Source organism: Micromys minutus, assembly GCF_963924665.1.
Source record: "Micromys minutus genome assembly, chromosome: 16".
Lineage (NCBI taxonomy): Eukaryota > Metazoa > Chordata > Mammalia > Rodentia > Muridae > Micromys > Micromys minutus.
The window spans coordinates 36,527,486-36,544,872 of NC_137985.1; the positions used below are offsets into that span (position 1 = coordinate 36,527,486).

Sequence of the window (17,387 nt, forward strand, 5' to 3'; positions counted from 1 at the left end):
TATAGCCCTAGCCTAGAACTATGCTTGGCAAAACGTGCATTTTGAAATGCATTGCTTGTGGACATTTGGAAGGAAAATGAGAGAGGAAAAGAAGGAAGGAACTTCACAGAAGGAGACTATCTTCCACCCAGAGCAGATGTTGGGATCATGATGAAGACCTGCCTTAGGCAGGAGGGAGAAAGCAAAAAGGACAGATGGGTCTCCTTCCTCCTCTGCTGGCAAGGTTGCAGCAGGCCCTCACAGATGTGCTTGGAATAAAGGCCCAGGAAGCTGAGAAGGCTGTCTCCCCACAGATCCTGCACTGGACCTTAGTACAGCAAACTTGGCTCTCAGCAGATGCTCTGGCCTGGAGACAATCTTTTTTCAGAGGCATGGGATAGACGGGACAGTTCTGCTCTCTGCTGCTTCCTTCCCTAAGGCCTTTGAAGACTGTTTCAGTCTGCCTCTTCTTCCCTGAGGAGCTGGATCCTTTGTGGAGTCAGGGGCTGTTACCCATAAACCTCTGCGGCCTTCACCTTGCTAAACTCACTGTCCTTGAGCCTCAGCCCACACCTAGCCTCTTCCATGAAGTCTTCCCAAGTAAGTACAGCTGCCTCCAGCCTGCAATTTGCAAGGCAGCTCCGGCTGGCCTTTAATTTGCAAAGGACCTTCTGCCTCTGCCTCCTGGGTGTGGGAACTACCGGTCAGCACCATGACCTCAGTGAGGGCCCAGATGTGGATGCTGGATGTCTGGTTCTAAGGCCGCTTTTGCCAGTTTTGGCTGCTACTCCCTGGCTTATCTGTTCTTTTTGTTGTTTGTTGTTGTTCTGTTGTGCAGGACATTAGGTCCATGGTCTTGCCAATTCTGAGAAAATGCTCTATAAATGAGCTACGCCTTCAGTCCTAGCCTCATTATTTATGTAACTTATTTGTATAAGCTCTGGTGTTTTGCTGGCACGGATGAGTGCCACTTGCAGTACTCTGGGAGGCCAGAAGAGGACATCAGACTTACCATGTGGGTCTTGGGCATAGAACAGAAGAGCAGCCAGTGATCTTCATCACTGAGCCATCCTCACACCCTGGGGATCATATAAATAAGTGTGTGTGTGTGTGTGTGTGTGTGTGTGTGTGTGTGTGTGTGTGTGTGCTTGTGCGTGTGAGCCCTTGGGGGCCATAAAAGGGGTGCAGACCCCCATTATGTTGACGTTAAAGGTGTTCATGAGCCTCCCCACCCTGGAAGTGGATGTGAGAATTGAACTTGGGTCCTCTGTAAAAAGCAGCATGCACTCTTATCTACTGAGTCCTTCCCAGTTCCTTTCTTCCATCATCTTAAGCACAGGACTCTCAGAGCGCACACAGTAGGAGCTTTAGAAAATTGCTTTGCCCAGACTGGCACTATGTAATGGCACATTTCTGACACAAGGTGGCAGCATCGGACAAAATTCTCTTAGAAAGCCTAGGCTGGAGTCATCAGGTGAGTGAAAACTTAGAGACTTTTATTTCTGGTACAAATGATAAATATTTTGTATTAAAAATCTGGAATTCAAGTTTTCCTCATACTTCATGCTCCCTCCCTGCCCCAGAACCTTGCCAAAGTACTTCAGTCTGGAGGCAGGAAGAATCGGTGCCCACTGAAGTATCCAAATTGGGTTTCAGAAAAGGCACACAAATTGGGTCTTGGGGGTATCCCTGCTCCCCGTTGCCCCCAGAGTAGAGAGAAGGCACTGTAACCAGACACAGAGCTGAGGCACGACTGCCCCAGCTGTCCCTCTCTGGTTCCTTTGCTGGTGAGAAGCTATGCTACGGGGCCATGCCTCCGGAACAAGTTCCACAAAAGCAGCACAGGTAGGCACCAGGGCTGGCTGCCTCAAAGTTGCCCACACTGTGACACCTTTTCACAGTCATGCAGATGAGGCCATGGCTTCAGAGCCAGAGGCTCAGGAAGAGACCTGAGGGCTCAGATTGGGTTGCCACGTCTTCTGGCGGTCAGTGAAAAACTTGTGGGCCCAAGCATCCATCCTTGGTCCTCTGTCTCCTGTTGTTAGGGGTCTTCATCCCAGAGGCACAGCTGCCTCTGAGGTACATAGAAGTCAAAACTGTAGCTTTTCCTGCAGCTCCGGATGCCACACTTGTAGGGCGCTGGCCGATCACGGCTGTGGCAGTACTTGAGCATGCAAGGGTACCAGGCCAGGCTGAGACTGTAGTGACAGGCGCAGGGCTTCCCTCGGTCCCCAACTTGTCCACAACGAGGTAATTCCACCTGTTCTAGTGCCTTGGGCAGAGCCTCGAACACAGAGCTGTCCACACCTGGGGGAAAAGGCAAGCGTGAAGAAATTGGGAGCACCTTAGCCCAGGATAGCTTCTCTCCTGTCACCCCTCCCAAGGCTGCCCTGGGGATGAACTTGGATGAGCCCCGGGCCTGAGGCTAGGCTAGTGGGATATATTAAATGACAATATCCTCATGCATTGAGCCTCTACTGTGTACCAGGGATTCGGAAGTGGTTCAGAGTTTACTGATGTGGTTGGGATTGTACAGTCAAAGGGGAGTCAGGACCCAAACCAGACCTGACTTCATAGCCTATGCTAGATCATACGGCTAGCAATGCTTTAAACAACAAACAACCTAAAGGATATGGCACCAGGGCAGGGGTGGGACAACAGGGTCAGAGTGGGTATGACCATAAGAAGAACATTTGCGAGGAGTCCTGGGGCAGTGACAGGGGCCTGGTCAGGGCTCTGCTTAGCGACCATGGGACGGAACAGCTTCTGAGGTACTAACGTCAGGCTTGTGCCTTCTTTTGGGATGTGTTGGAGACGGGTGTGTTATGGGAATGACCACAAAGTCCAGCCTTGCCTTGGGAGGGGCAGGCTTCTTCATGTGCAGCTAGCTGGGCAGAAGGCCCAGGAGCAAGCAGCTTGAATCTCTCTGTCCCTCGTACACAGAGGACCTGACAGTCCTAGCAAAGGGACCTGGAGAGGGGCCAGTAGAGTTGCACAGAGGCCCCGTAGAAGTGAGAGGAGCCCCTGACGGTTTTGGGGGAGATGCTGGCACCAGGGATGGTGAGCTGCTGTGTTCTGAGAGGTGCCCAGCAGACAGGCCTACGGGACATGTGTGTCCTCATCACGTGTAGGAATAAGAATGGTGACGAGCCTTTCACAGGACCTAGCAGGCTGTCTTTTGTGAGTCCTCTTATTCTAGCTGCATAGGCACCACCTCCTCCGGGAAGTCTTTCTTACATATTGCAGTCTACCTTGGGGTTTTCACCATCCCCCCTCTACCCCCAGAACGCCTGGCACTCATGACCACACACTGACATTCACTAGTGCCGTCCAGATCTACCCACTACCGGCTACAGCAACCAGGTGTCCATGGGGCCCATCCCAGAAGCCACTCAGTAGCTCTAGCTCTCTCTTGAATAGCACAGAATCACTCAGCGAGGTCTTTCCCCCACCCGCATGCTTCCCCTTCTGCCCACCCCGGGACAGTTCCCAGCTGACCTCGCTCTGTCCAGAACTGGACATCCTCCTGACGGGTATAGATGGCATCCGTGGCCTCAGCACACACGTTGTGGAGATGAGGACTCAGCAGACCCCCCTGGCTGAAGTTAACGGCGATATCCATGTGTAGCTGTTCCAGACCCCGCACTTCCTCAGCCTGCCGCACTGCACGGGGGTTTTTCTGTAGGTGCAAGGTGGGAACGTGTACACTGCCCTCGCTTTTCTCAGGCAGCAGAGGGAAACCCAGCCCAACCCGAGAAACCGATACCCTTAGAGGCACTTAAAGCCTTTTTGGTTTTGCTTCTTAAATTTCTGGGGGGCTTTCTGGCAACTTCAAGGTGGTTCTGGGAAATAAGGTAGGTAGGCTGGGCAAGCTGTTCTTGGGTACGTGACAGTGTGGGTTGGGTGCTTTCTGAGCAGGATGGATGCCCTGGAGGGAAAGATGCCATAAGGCAGGCCTGCAGTCTAGGTCAGCTTAGATAAGCTACGGAAAGCAGAAATCCAGGGAGGGGTCTGTGCAGGTCAGTGGGTCGAAGGGCTGCAGAGAGTGTTTACCGACACACTTTCACGGATGAGTTCTGATTCTAACCTATGTACGTCCTCAATGTGGAGGATGAGGCGTTAAAGCAAGGTCATTGGTCCAGTGCCACTAAAGAGGGGCAGGGGACAGGTGATGTTTGATTCCAGTCCTTCTATCTCCACACTTGGGGTGACCTGAGAGTTGGGCCATGGTACAGATTAGAGATCTGGGGTTCTGTAGCCAGTTTGCTCAGGAGTCAAGTCAGGAAACCAGGACTGTCCATGATTGAGTGTTAAGAGAAGGTGAGGAGGAAGATCTAGGGGGTGGGGGGTTGGGAGGTCCCTGATTGACAGGATAACTATCAGGCTGGAGCCCAGGGTCAGGCCTGGCCAGGGAGAGGCACTCACCTGCCGGAGCTTGGCCATGGCTTCACTGGGGATGATCTCATTATGGTGCAGCCGTGTGACAAAGCAAAACGCTTGGAACTGACTCTGTCCCTTCTCCAGCTCCCCCAGGATCAGGGCTCTGAAGATCTTCACATCCTGAGAGGGAAGGGCAGGAGGATGGAGACCAGCGGGAGGGGAAGGCCCCAGTCCAGCCCTGGAGCAGACAGGCCTGGATGCTGTACCAGTGCCCGCCCGGCAAGACACCCCCTTCCTCAGATAACCAACTGTTTATCTCTTCCATTCATCCCGGGGACGTCAGAGATCACACCTCAAATGTTTCCACAGCTTTCTGGAAAACTGACAAAGTGAACCACCAGAAGAGGTTTTTCCAAAGAACCCTCTGACCCGACAGACCTTAATCTCAAAGATATCCTTGTTTATCACTAATGGTCTTCCCTGGTGGGGACCTAAGAGTCCTTAATCAGAGCACCAAGGGAGGAGGGGAGACTACTTACATTTTTTTTTTTTACAAGCACACATTCCAGAGCTTTCTCTGACTTTGTTACTCTGTAGCTCTTGGGGGAGGGCTTCAGAAAAGCCCTGGGTATTCTGCATTCAGCCTGGCCCTAGCCCCCTAACCCCATCAGGGATTGAGGAGACAAAGGCAGCTGGCTGCAGCTGTTGCTGCCTTCCAAGACTGGACCGGCTCACCTTTCCCCTTTCCTCTCCACTTCCCCTTTCCCTACGGCATGACCAATGGGCCAGTGGTTCCTTCCTAGTCTGAATCACAGTATGCATGAGGGAGGCTGGGGCAGGAAGAGGGGGCAGAGCCTCAGGCAGTTTTTGCTGTCTGTTTGCAGCTAGAACCCTTGGCTACATCCGCCTGCAACCCCCACTGCCAATCTCTATCTCGCCAACCACAGTGCCTTCCTAATTCTGCTGGAGAGAAGGAAGCTAGTAGGTCCCACTTAGAAGAGGTCTCAGTCTGGGAAGAGCCCTCTGACACAGGGGGTGGGGGAGAAGGGGTAACCCTAAGCTCAGCAAGTATGGCTGGGAACCTTCCTGGTCCCTAAGCCCACAGCTCTGCCATGATGCTAGATGGTAGATGATGTTTACCTAGAGTTTTCATTGTACCCTAGGCTGCCTCATTAGCAGCCCCCTTCATTACTGTAGAACTGCTAGGGTCCAGTGTTTGAAGAACAGGGTCAGAGTGTTGTTCTCTAGGATTCTCAGTACAGGAAGGAGCTGATGGCTGCACCATTAGGCCATATGTGTGAGCCGCCCCAGGCATTCCCAAGCCTCACTGTGACAGGGGACAGACAGCTCATGTATCAGATGACAGGCTTGGGTGGAGCTGATGACCTGAAGGGAACAGTATTCAGCACCATAAGTAGAGGTAACAGTGACCAGCGAATGTCAGGGATGATCTGCAACAAGTGCCCATTTTCCTTTTTTTTGATTTGTTTTGTTTGAGACAGGGTTTTTCTATGTAGCCCTGACTGTCCTGGAGTTCATTATGTAGATCAGGCTAGCCTCAAACTCAGATCTGCTGCCTCTGCTTCCTCAGTGCTGGGCTTAATGGCATGTCTCGCCACTGCCCTGTTAATTATCTTCTAATAGATTTCGCCAGCACCGGAACTCTACATGGGATCTCTCTCACTGCCTTTGCTAGAGACGGCTTTATATAACGACTTATTTTAAATGCAACAACTGGGGATGGGCACGTGGAGAGCGATATCCTAGAAAAGAGAAATTGAGGCCCAGCTGGGGGAGAAAAGTTCCGTGAGGCTCCTCTTCCCAGAGCCTTGGAAGGAAGGTGAGTCAGATCGGCTTAACACCCACTTCCCCTAGACAGGAAATCCCTTCTCGGGTGACTATGTTGGCATCTCCTTGTCCTGCCAGCCTGGGCCATCTGATCCTCCGGCAACTTGGGTCGGCCGAGGGGACAATGGAGGGTGATCTGCTGGTGGCAGATCCCATTCCTGCTAGGCACAATTCTGTCAGGTGGGATCCCACACAAAATCCCAGTCCTTCTCCTTGCCTGGAGTCTCCTAGGATGACTCGCCCAGATGTTGTCAAAAGTCCAAGACAGATGGCACAACTGGGCAAGAACCTCTGGCAGAGAATAGAGGGTTAGGGTCTGGGCTGGGACTCCCAAACTGGGAATCTTCCATAAAGTCCTTTCTCCCAGGGCCCTTTCCCATAAGGAAAGGCTGGGGCACACAGCAGAAGAGGCCACATAGGGTCACAGAAGGTTGCTGAAGTCCTGTGTGCAACTAAGGCACAGGCAGGCTTGACCATATAGCTAAGATAGAATGCTAAAAGCCAGGACTCTCTGCATTGGACCCTGACCTTGCTGATTCTGGCCAGTAACCATGTGTAACCTCCAGTGAATCTATGCGAAGTCTTTGAGTATCAGTTTCCATACTTGCCAACAAGTCCAGCAAGAGCACTGCCTTGTGAGACATGAAAAGACCCAACCAAGCTCAGAACACATGCAGGAGCTTCTCCTGACGTTGCAATCCCTTGTTTCCTATATCTACTCTAGGCCCAAGATGTGGTAAAGATGGTTCTATATGGACTTGAGGCCCAGGTGGGTCAGATGACCCCTGTGAGGCTGGCACACATCAGCAGGATGGCACCGAGTGGCAATCCCCGAGGTAAGGCTTTCACTGGAGTGGCCAAGTCCAAGGGCCCTGTCATTAAAGGACGCCTGAGGTCAGGAAGGCTGACTTCATACAATCAGCATCAGCGCCAGGGTGAAAGGCCTAGAGTTGAAGTTTATGCTGACTACTGTGGAGGCGAAGGACAGATAAGGGAATAGCTGTCCTTGTGAGGATGGGGCAGGAGTGGAGGGAGGATGGGAAGGCTCCCCACACTGAGGGCACTGAGTCAGTGTAAAGAACACAGGTCTTTCCAGCCTGGAGTGCAGCAGTACATCCCAACATCCCCCATTTAACTGTCATGGGCGCATTTAATGCCCTCTAAGAATTCTCACTGTCTTCACGATAGAGCCTCTAGAAGCTGACATCCCGTGCTACTTATACATTAAAACACAGTTTCCAAAATGAGCAGGTCACTCCCTGGACCTTTCTGCAAGCCTCTGACTCTGCGCGGATGCCCCACCCCATCTGTCTGCCCTTCATAGGCCTCAGCTCGCAGGCATACCTGCTCTGTTAGGACCTCCAGCTCTGCAGAGCCACCTTCCCAGTGCCCTGTCTGCCTCATTTTCCTTCCTTCTCAGATCCTCCAAGTCAGGAACACATTTCATGGCAGCATAGCCCTGCCCACTAGAAGACGGTGCATGCTCCAGAAAGGCCTAACCATGCACAGACAGCTGAGCAAGAGTAGGAAGGAGGTTTGAGAGCAGCGATGGGTGGGGGTAGGGGGAGGTGGCTGAAGAGGCAGATTGAAACGGGGGCAGGATTTAGGGTCTAGGAACCAGCTAAAGAGTCTGGGCTTTACTTTAAGGTTACTGGAAGCCAATGGTGGTTGAGCCTAGGGCTGGTATAAAGTCAGCTTGACACTTGAGTGTGCCCGGGAGAGTACTCACTGACTCTAAAGCCAAGCACTGTCCTTGCACTGCCTCTGCCCAGGCAACAACTCAGCCAGGCCCTCTGGGGCCAAAGGCAAGTGGCTCTAGCCTATGTATGTGGAAGCCAGGAGCTAGCCCAGGGCAGAGGCCCCATATTCACTGGCTAAGTGAATGGATTTTGCCTCCTCAATCTCCAAGCCTTATCTTCTTGGCCATAGGAGAGGGGATGAGGGGTGCACTTCTGCAGGCCCACTAGCCCAACATCTACTCTTTGCATTCCAGAGGGGATCCGGAGGCAAGGAACTTTACTGGTCATGCAGCTTAGAAACTCGGACCTCCCACCTCTCGGGCCAGGGTTCTGCATCACTCGGTGGGGATGGATATTACCCTCCTCTGTGCCTTCCCCACACTGGTGCACCTTTTTCAAGACCTGTGTTTCCCAGAGAGGGGATTCTTTGGCTCAGCTTTGAGGAGATTCCACAGGAACAAGGAAATGATGACAGAAAGCTGTCCTGGAAAAACACCCGTGACAGGAGACACCCTGTGTGGGCCCTCCAGGCCGCTTTCCCAGAGAGGCCCAGGGAGTGTTTCCTGCTGTGGGAGGGAAACAACACTGTAGAGGGAGGCCTCGACCTGTGGTGGGCCAAGACAGGAGCAGCATGCCTTTCCATAGCTGCCTTTCATACTGGGTCAGGGAAGAAGGGAACACGCTGTGTCGCTTGGGCCACTGTTACTGGGATATTCTCAAATCAAATCTAGTCTGGGCTGATACACCCAAACTTATCCCAGCTTTCCCTACCCTCAGGCCACAGGCTGCCATCTTTTCCACACAGATCTGCTGTTCTTCAAGCTTCTCACAGACAAGTTCCCTTTACACACACACACAGCAGCTGAGTTCTCTTCCTCAGTTTCTCCACAATGAAACATCCCTCCTCCCACACCCTCTATTTTAGCCACATTTCCTTGGCCTCCTGTGACCCCTCCTTCTGTGAATCTCCGGTTCCACTTTCACACCCAGCAGGCTCTGGCTCAGTCTCACCCACAGCCCAGCCACTCTCCTCAAGCAGTCCCTTCAGCCACACATCTCAGCTCCCCTTATCTCCCCAGGCTCCCAGATTCCAGTGCCCTCAGGATGTCCTGCTGTGATCCGTGTTCTAGAAGCTTCCTGGGGTTTCAGGCAGCTAGGTGCTTAGTCTCAGACACTGCAGCTACCACACTTTCCCCTACAGAACAAATGAAAACTGAGGGGGCCCGAGGAACAGAGCTGCCTTTCTGGTGTGTGAGTGTGTGTGCTTGTATGTGTGCACATGCGTGTGCGTATGTGGCACAGCCCAGGCCAGAGGCTACTGGCCACTCACTGCTCCAGGGCCTCCATAAGCAGTACCCACCCCCACCTCTGCTAGCCCCAGCCCCCTTGCTACTGGACAGTTGGGGCTCACTGCCTCCTGGGAGTATGCTGTCATCTCGGTCTCCTTCTCATCACCAGACCGCGTGACTCTGGGGCCCAGACTGGGCCAATCTAAATATTTATTCCTCTGCTCCTGGCTGGGACTGCTTCACGTAGACAGGGGCCAGCTTCACTAGGGTGGAGCTGGGGACTGCGGAGCTAGAGCCTTCCCTGCCCAGGCTGCCTAGCGGTTGATTGAGGAGGCCCTCTGCAGCTCTGCCTAGCTTTCTCAGGATGCACTCAACCCAGAGCCAGGATGCTACAGAAGACTTCATGCATTTCCCCACTGTATACACAGACCTCATCCAGGCCTGGACAGAGGCTTCTTGTTATAGGGTTAGTATGACTATTAGGCAGGACCAGCAGCCCTCACTGCCAGTCCCCAGCCCTTCTAACAGCCCCTCCTGCTCTGTCAGCCAAATCCCAAAGGTCACCACCACCCCGACTGCCCCAGGGGGACAATGTGAGGCTTTATGTGGATCAACTGCTCCCCACTGTCTAGCTGACTCAGGGCTCCTGACACAGGGCGTCATGCTTTTCTCTCACTTAGATTCCAGCCTCCCTCATCCCCTATCCTTCATCTGAATCCCCAGTGACAGGTAGGAACATTTGCCAGTTTAAAGGACAGAAGCCCCTAGCGATGAAATGGTCGCTAGTGCAGGAAAAAGAAAGTTGCAGTTACATGTGGGGATGGAGAGATGCAGCGGAGGGCCTGCTTGACGGCATGCATTGGAACTACACTTCTCCATGGGTCTCTTGTTCTGCAAAATCCCCCTCGGTCACTCTGCCTAGGAAATGAAACCTAGGCATAGAGCCGGGGCTCAGAGACACTAAGTAACATGTGGCACCACACAGCTAGTGAATAGCGATTATTAATTAATTAAGAATGCAGAGAGTAACTGGAAGTATTTGGTACCCATTTTCAAAGCTAGCCTGATCTTTCCCCCTCCAGGACCACCCCCGGCACTGCTGAGGAATGAAGTCTGGATTTCCTGGCAATTGTGAGTCTGGGAGACAGCCCATACCAACTGCATATAAAGTGTTTGTAGATTCTTGTACACTCGGGTTCTCCCGCATGCCTAATGCCTCTCCACAGCGTGTTTCATCTCTTTGGAAGGAACTCACTCAGAGAGCTAGAGTAGCCCAGTTAGTCAGAAGGTGGCACAAAGATTGCTGGGAGCTAATCCTGGGTCACCACCAGCTGTCAGATCTTGTCACCAAGGCCACTTTCAAGCCCGGTTTGTGCATCTGCAGGATGAAGCAAGAGTGCTTCGTGGTGCAGCGATGCAGATGACTGAGCCACGTGTGATGTAGAGCGACTTCTCGGGGAAGGATGCCATGGACCTATGTAGTCTGGGTCTCTAGGTTGGGTCCCCCACCTGCCTGCCTGTGGCGTAAGTGTCTGTAAGCTTACCCACTATTCAACTTGAGGAGTCCAAGAACAAATTCCACTCCTCTTCCTTCAGCAATCTTTCTAGCAGGCTACGCCATTGGCTCCAGGCGGTGGTTTTCACCAAGAGACAGGATAGGACTCCATCTGGACATAGCATCTCTATCAGGGGTAGGAGATACTTAGCCATAGGCCAGGGAGCACACTTGAACCACAGGCAAGACTTTGTACCCCAGCCCAAGGAGGACTTCCTCAGATATGGAGGAGAGACTAGAATTGGACACAAGAGCCCCACTTATACAGCCTGGTCTCTTTACTTCCTGAAAACTCCTGAGAAAATGTTCTGTGCTCCAGAAGTTCCCCTTCCTCAAAAAGCACTTCTAGGGGGTTGGGTGATGATGGTTCGGTTGGCCAACTGCCTGCTATGTTATGCATGAGGACCTGAGTTCAGATCCCCAGTACCCCCTGTAAAGAACAGGGCACCGTTGCATACACCTATAATGTTAGCACTGGGCAGGAAGAGAAACAAGAGAGTTCTTAAAGCTGTACTGGTCAGCCAGCCTTGCTGAATAAGCTCCAGGTCCAGTGAGAGACGCTGACTTAAAACTAATAAAGTTGAAAGTGATTGGAGAAGACACTTGATAGCAACCCTGGCCTACAACATGCAAGTGTATACACACAAACATGTACACATGCATATGTACCACCCAAACGTGTGTACACATGCACTCGAGTGTGTGCGTATACACACAGATACACACACACACACACACACACACACACACACACACACACACTTTTACTGCCCTTTGCTCTCCAACCCATTACTTATCTTCCATGCCATAAACTATAGGGGGCCCAACACAGATAGGGTAGGTAAGATTTAGGACCTTAAAGGTTTCTCCTCTTTTCCTATACCTGTGATGTGACACTCTCTTGGAACAGTATCCATGTAAATACTGCAGGTCCTCACTGGCTACATCCCACAAGACCCCTGCCTTTGATCTGAGACACGGTGTCTGGTGTTTTCTGGATGATTTTTTTCCTCTGGCTTGCACTTACCACTGGTACCCAGGACTAGAAGCAAGTTTCTAATCTCCCTGGATCCTTGTCCCTTTGAAGTAACCTCAAGCTGAGCTATAGCACTATGTGGCTCTTGATGCTGGCATTCCCTCACAGGTTCCAGCCCATGGGTCCCCAGGATCCCTTTCCTCTTCACTTTTTCCCCTCCTCTCTTCTATCCCTACCACCCTGATGCAGCCACACATGACTTCCTTCATATCTTAAAGTACCACCTTCCCCTTGTGGCCATCCCCAAACCAGGCAGCTTTCGATGTGATTCATTCCTTCCCCTGTTTTTGGACATTCAGACGGGGACAGAGAGCTTTGTCAGAGATACCAACGTGGGGGAGGGAACTCAGAGGGCCGTCAGATAAGCAGCCAGAGTGGGGATGGCTGAATACCTGCTATCACTATGTTCAATGGCTATACACATGCAGGTCAGATTACATATGTAGGGCCTGGATGATAACGTGTGTAGAGTGTTGCTTGCTGTATTTACTTAGGAGTGAGAGTTCCTAGGTAGAGGGCGTATTGATTTAGGCCCAGGGTAGAATGGCTGCTTATCGTACATTGTGGGCTGGAGAGGGTAGGGTATGAAGCTCAGCAGCAGCATGCAAGAGGCCCTGGCTTCAATACCTAGAACCAACACTAACACATTATTGTGGGGGGGGTGGACCTCATGTAGCCCAGGCTGGTTCTAAACTCACTATGTCTCTGAGAATGACCTTGAGCAACTAATTGTTCTGCCTCTACTTCCCGAGTGCTAGATTACAGATATGTGCAAACATGCTCAGTTTTTGTGGTGTTAAGGATCAAACCCAGGGTTTCCTGTATGATAGGCAAATACTATCCACTGAGCCCCATCCACAAACCCCCACCCTCTTTAGTGGATCTGAGGTAGCCCAGGCTGACATTCAATGTCAAACTCTACCTTCCCCTGACATTCCTTAAAGAACCCCATTTGCCTGGCTCTCCCGTTCAGATGTCCTGATTTAGTGAGTTCAGTGCTGGTGTTGAAACCCAGCAAACTCCCCAGGTGACTCTTCAAAGTCACTGAGCCATGGTGTGCAAGCATTCTTTCAGTGATAGCTCAGGAAGCCTGGTGAGTATTCGCCTGAGGAAGAGCTCCAGGTGACACAGGACAGCCATGTGACACAGGACATTCCATGCTGTTCATGGGATCTGCTAGCCAGGTCCGGGCTCTATTGCTTTACCAGCCTCGGGCCAGGATGCAGGCAAGGTGAGGAATACTTACCTGGGAAGAAGGCAGGGCTGGGAAGGGGTTGTGTAAAGGCTAAGACCATTCCTGCTCAAGGTATCACTGAAGCCCTACGTTTGCTTAGACCAAGGCTGACTGCTGCCCTGAAGGAGCTGGCTAACCATTGGTTCAGGAGCTTCCAGAAGAAGGTGGTTGTTAGTGGAGGCTCACACCTGTGATCCTATCTCTTGAGACTGTGAGTCAGGTAAGAGGTCCAGGCTAGACTTGTGTAAGTTGTTTTTTTTTGGGGGGGGGGGAGATTGAAACATTCTATCTTGCAGGGAAGTTCCTAATGCAGGAAGTTAAGCAACTCAAAAGAGCTTTGGGAAGTCCCCGGAACTGACCTGATTCACTATGCCCTTCCTTTCCAAATAAATAATAAAAGCCAAGCTTCAAAGAAGATGCTCAGACCAGCCTAGGTTTGTGAAAGACAAAATCCAGACAAACTACCTGAAAGAGGTTTAAAACTTTGAAAGGACACTCTCCAATCTGCTGAGCTGCCTTCAGGCTGTGAAGATGCTTTTGTGAGTGGTCAACAAGGCTGGCGTGGGCCTTGGTAATGTATCTGCTTTGAGTCATTTCTGCTCCCATAAGTAACCCCCCATTCATATGCCTGTAAGTACTCCAAGAAAACTCACTGGTTTACCAAGCTGGACTTTGGTGGTATTGATACATTGATCTGTCCCAGGCTTCTTGTTTGGGGTTGAATAGACCTGTGTGTAGCATCTTCCCAGAAAAAGTTTTGTCACACTACATAGTGACACTGTGTAGAAAAGAAAAGATACAAACAAAAGTTTCAGACTAACCTGAATCATACAGGGAATTCAAGGCCAAGGTCAGTCTGGCTTTTATTTGGAGACCATGCCTCCAAGTCAGGAAGAAAAGTGGCAAGGAGAGACTCTAGCCTTCCCTAGGTTCCATGTGGGATTTCTTTGTGATCTCTTACTTACCCTTCAGCCTCTTTAATCCAAGCTGACCAGGGAGGAGGCTGGCTGAGAAGTGGGGTGAGCCAGCCTTGGAGCTAGCTAAGGGCTTCACTGTGTCCCAAGCACAAAGCACCAGCACCAGAGAGGGCATACCTATTCGATGTGCTCCAGGTTCAGCTAGCTCTGCCCAAGGCCTCAGGGCAGGTGCCAATGTAAACCCATTTTACAGATAAAGAAATGAAAGCCCAGACAGATCAAACATCTGGATGGAGGTTGACCTCCTTGACCAGCTCACAGGTGGTCAATCAGACTTGCCTCATTCAGCCTGTACCGAGTCTCCCAGTGGTGACCAGATTGCAAGCACTGATATTCCCAAGAAGATTCAGGATTGTTTCCTAAAGCCTCTCCCTAATGGGCGTGGTGCACAAAAACCACAAAACCATTTTCTACAGGAAAAATCATTACTTCTAGACAGAACCAACGAAGGCTTTGAGGGTAGAGGCCTTGAGACGTGAGCATGTGGGAAGGACAGGCAGAGTGGCTCTGGCCATTAGAGGCAACATGCTGTCCTCCCCAGTCTCTGTGTACCCCACTCCACCCTGGCCCGGGCCACAAACGAACTCTGACAGCTGGCTTTCTACGTTCTGTGCCTTCTACTCCCCCCACCCCTGCCCGCATGAAATTGAGCCGGTGTGAGATGCCAGCTCTGGGTCAGAGGCTAACCTGCAAAGGAGACTTTGGAAAACAGGGTGAAGGTTTGAGCCACCACGGGGATTAAAGGGAGCACTTGCCACCGACTCTGAATGTCCCCCCATCTGAGCAGCCAGATGTCCCCCACCCCATGCTCAGTCCAATCCCAGTCTCCCACCTCCATGGCTGTGATAGCCAGGTGCTTTCTTTCCTGGTTGCCTTTCAGAGCAGAGCAGTAACAACCTTTTGTAGCCAGAGGCTAGAAAAGCTCCACTCCACTCCACTCCTAGCCTTTCACGCCCCACCCAGCTTGGCTATCATTCTTCTGGCCTAGGGATGGATAAATCTTTCTTTAAGGCTCCAGGGTGATCACAGCACAGGGCCACTGGGCTGTGGGAAACTAACAGCACATTCTGTGGCTGGCTTTCAGGTCAGAGGCTTAGAGGGGAGATCAGATAGCTACTCCTGATTGATTCTGCCCAGAACACCGCAGATAAAATGTTCCTAAAGTTCAGCTGGGCAAGCAGGGAATGTGTTGGGTAACCAACATTGGCCCTATTTGCATCCAAGAATCCAGCTTGGGCCTGTGTGACAAGCATGGGCTACCATTCTGCAAAGTCCTCTGTTAGGATGACTCCCTGGGCCTGGGCTCATCCCTACTCAGCCCTACACTGGATCTCCACCCCCCCCCCATGCCTATGGAAAGCTCACAGGATCCCTAGCTGGCTGCCCAGACTCTGCCCCCCTCCTGCCAAGGTCTCCAAATAACTCTCAGTTTTAGAATGGAGGGGAGAGATGGAGAGGGAGCAAAGGGGAGGGATGGTTATTTGGTCCTGGATATTTCTGACTTCTGTTCTTCCCGGAGACAGAGGGATGCAAGGCCTCCTTGTAGAGCTGAGAGTGGATGGTTAGAAGACCCTCCTCCCCGCAACCATGAGATAAGGTCTCACTCTGTAGCCCTGGATAGTTTTCAACTTGTATTCCTCCTGTCTTAGGCTCCTGGGTTGACAGGGGTGGTGGTCACCTTTTTTTTTCCCTCCAGATCTTTCTGTTGTTGGGTCACTGTCACTCAGCACCCTGGAGTTTCATTTCCTGATAACTTTAGCATCCACTCTCTCTCTCCACCCCACCCCACCCCATCCCACACCAACACACCACACCACACCCACACAGAGACAGAGAAAGACAGAGAGACAGGGGGGGGGCAGCAGAATTGTGGACTTCACCAACTCCTGTCAGGCATGGGCTGGGACACCCACAACCCTTCCCAAATGAGGGGACTCTCCCCATTTTCTCCCCTTCCCCCAGCTCTTCCTAGGTCTTCTTGCTCCAAGTGTTTTCAACCCTTCAGATAACAGAGGAGAGGGCTGGGCTGCTTCCAGACTTGGGAGGGCCCAAGGGCAGACAGCTCTGCAGGGAAAGCGACCCTGGAATGGTGCTCAAGGCTGGAGGTCTTGAAACCACTTCCTTGCCAAGTACAGCCGAGGAAAGAAAACTAACTCCACACCGCACAGCAAGAGGGGGAGCCAAGGTCCTTATGTCACCTGTGGGTTTTTCCCTTTAGTCACAGAGGCTGTGGCAAGAAGGGAGGCCTTGTTAATAAGTACTTTTGTCGGCGTGCTGAGGAGGAATCGGGCACAGAAGCTGGTCCGTGCGTGAGAAGGGCCTCGGTTACTCAGATGCCAAGCATCAAAAAGCTAGAGGAGTTCACTGAAAAAAAAGACCCAGATCTGGGTGCTAGAAAGTGGGCAGCGAGTTAGAGAGGTGACCTTGGGCAAGTCACGTCTTTCTTTCGGCACTGCTTTTCTCTTCTGCAAGCTTGAGGGTGCCTGGGACGCCGGTCAGCTAGGATCGCAAGCCTCCCGAGCCCGCCCCCCGTGGTGGGTGGGGACGGGACCCACGACGGTACCTCACCTTCTTGAAATCCGCGATGAAGGAGATGAGCGTGCCGTCGGGTTTGCGCAGGTCAAGGCTGATGATGTCGGCGTCGCTGTCCGCTTGCAGACTCTCCTCAGTCACCTGGCCGTCGGGCAGCCTCACACGGACCCGCAGCTCGGCCGGAGCGCCGCTGCCCGCGCCCACGCCGTGCGGCGCCCCAAGCAGCAGCGGCGACAGCAGCAGCAGCAGCGGCAGCGCGGGGCGCGCCGAGGGGACGTCGCGGCGGCCAGGGGGCCGCATCCCCGGGGCCCCCGGCGCGCCGCGTGGGGGAGGGGAGGCGCGCCTATAAAAGTTTGCCCGAAGTTGGGGGTCCGGTTCGGGGATCCCCGGCAGTCCCCACCTCGAGAGGAGAGACTCAATCCAGAGGTTCCCCCCACGACGTGCTGCGAATTCACGTGGGCCGCGTCCAGCCACGCACCCCGAGTCCCGGACGGCGCCCCCTGTGCGTGTCCCCCAGCCGCCCCGATTCCTGAGCTCCGGACTCCGTTCAGCACTTTTCATTCAATCCCACCCCCCGTCACTTCCTTCAGAAAACAGAAACCACCAGGACCTGCCTTAAAGAGACCGCGCACCTCTTGGCCCTTAAAGGGACCGCAGTGGCCCAGAGAGGGGCGGGGATTAGGGACCACGGCTCAGCGGCTTTGTGGCCTAGGCTGGCTTTCTCTAGATCCCTCCCTCCCGCCGCACCCGGTCACCGGCGGGGCCTTGTCCAGAGTTTGCGCTCCGGGCAAATCCCTTCCTCCCATTAAGGGCGGGAC

The 17,387-nt window shown here is 52.6% G+C and overlaps 1 protein-coding gene across 1 annotated transcript; it reads right to left on the reverse strand.

The window, feature by feature from the left end:
- Positions 1-1,540: 1,540 nt before the first annotated feature.
- Positions 1,541-17,124, reverse strand: OAF (out at first homolog). The gene is made up of 4 exons (XM_080930328.1): positions 16,606-17,124; positions 4,405-4,539; positions 3,478-3,658; positions 1,541-2,286 (listed from the first exon to the last, which is right to left on the reverse strand). The coding sequence occupies exons 1-4, from the start codon at positions 16,867-16,869 to the stop codon at positions 2,021-2,023; spliced, it is 846 nt and encodes a 281-aa protein (XP_080786454.1). The 5' UTR covers positions 16,870-17,124; the 3' UTR covers positions 1,541-2,020.
- Positions 17,125-17,387: the final 263 nt, after the last annotated feature.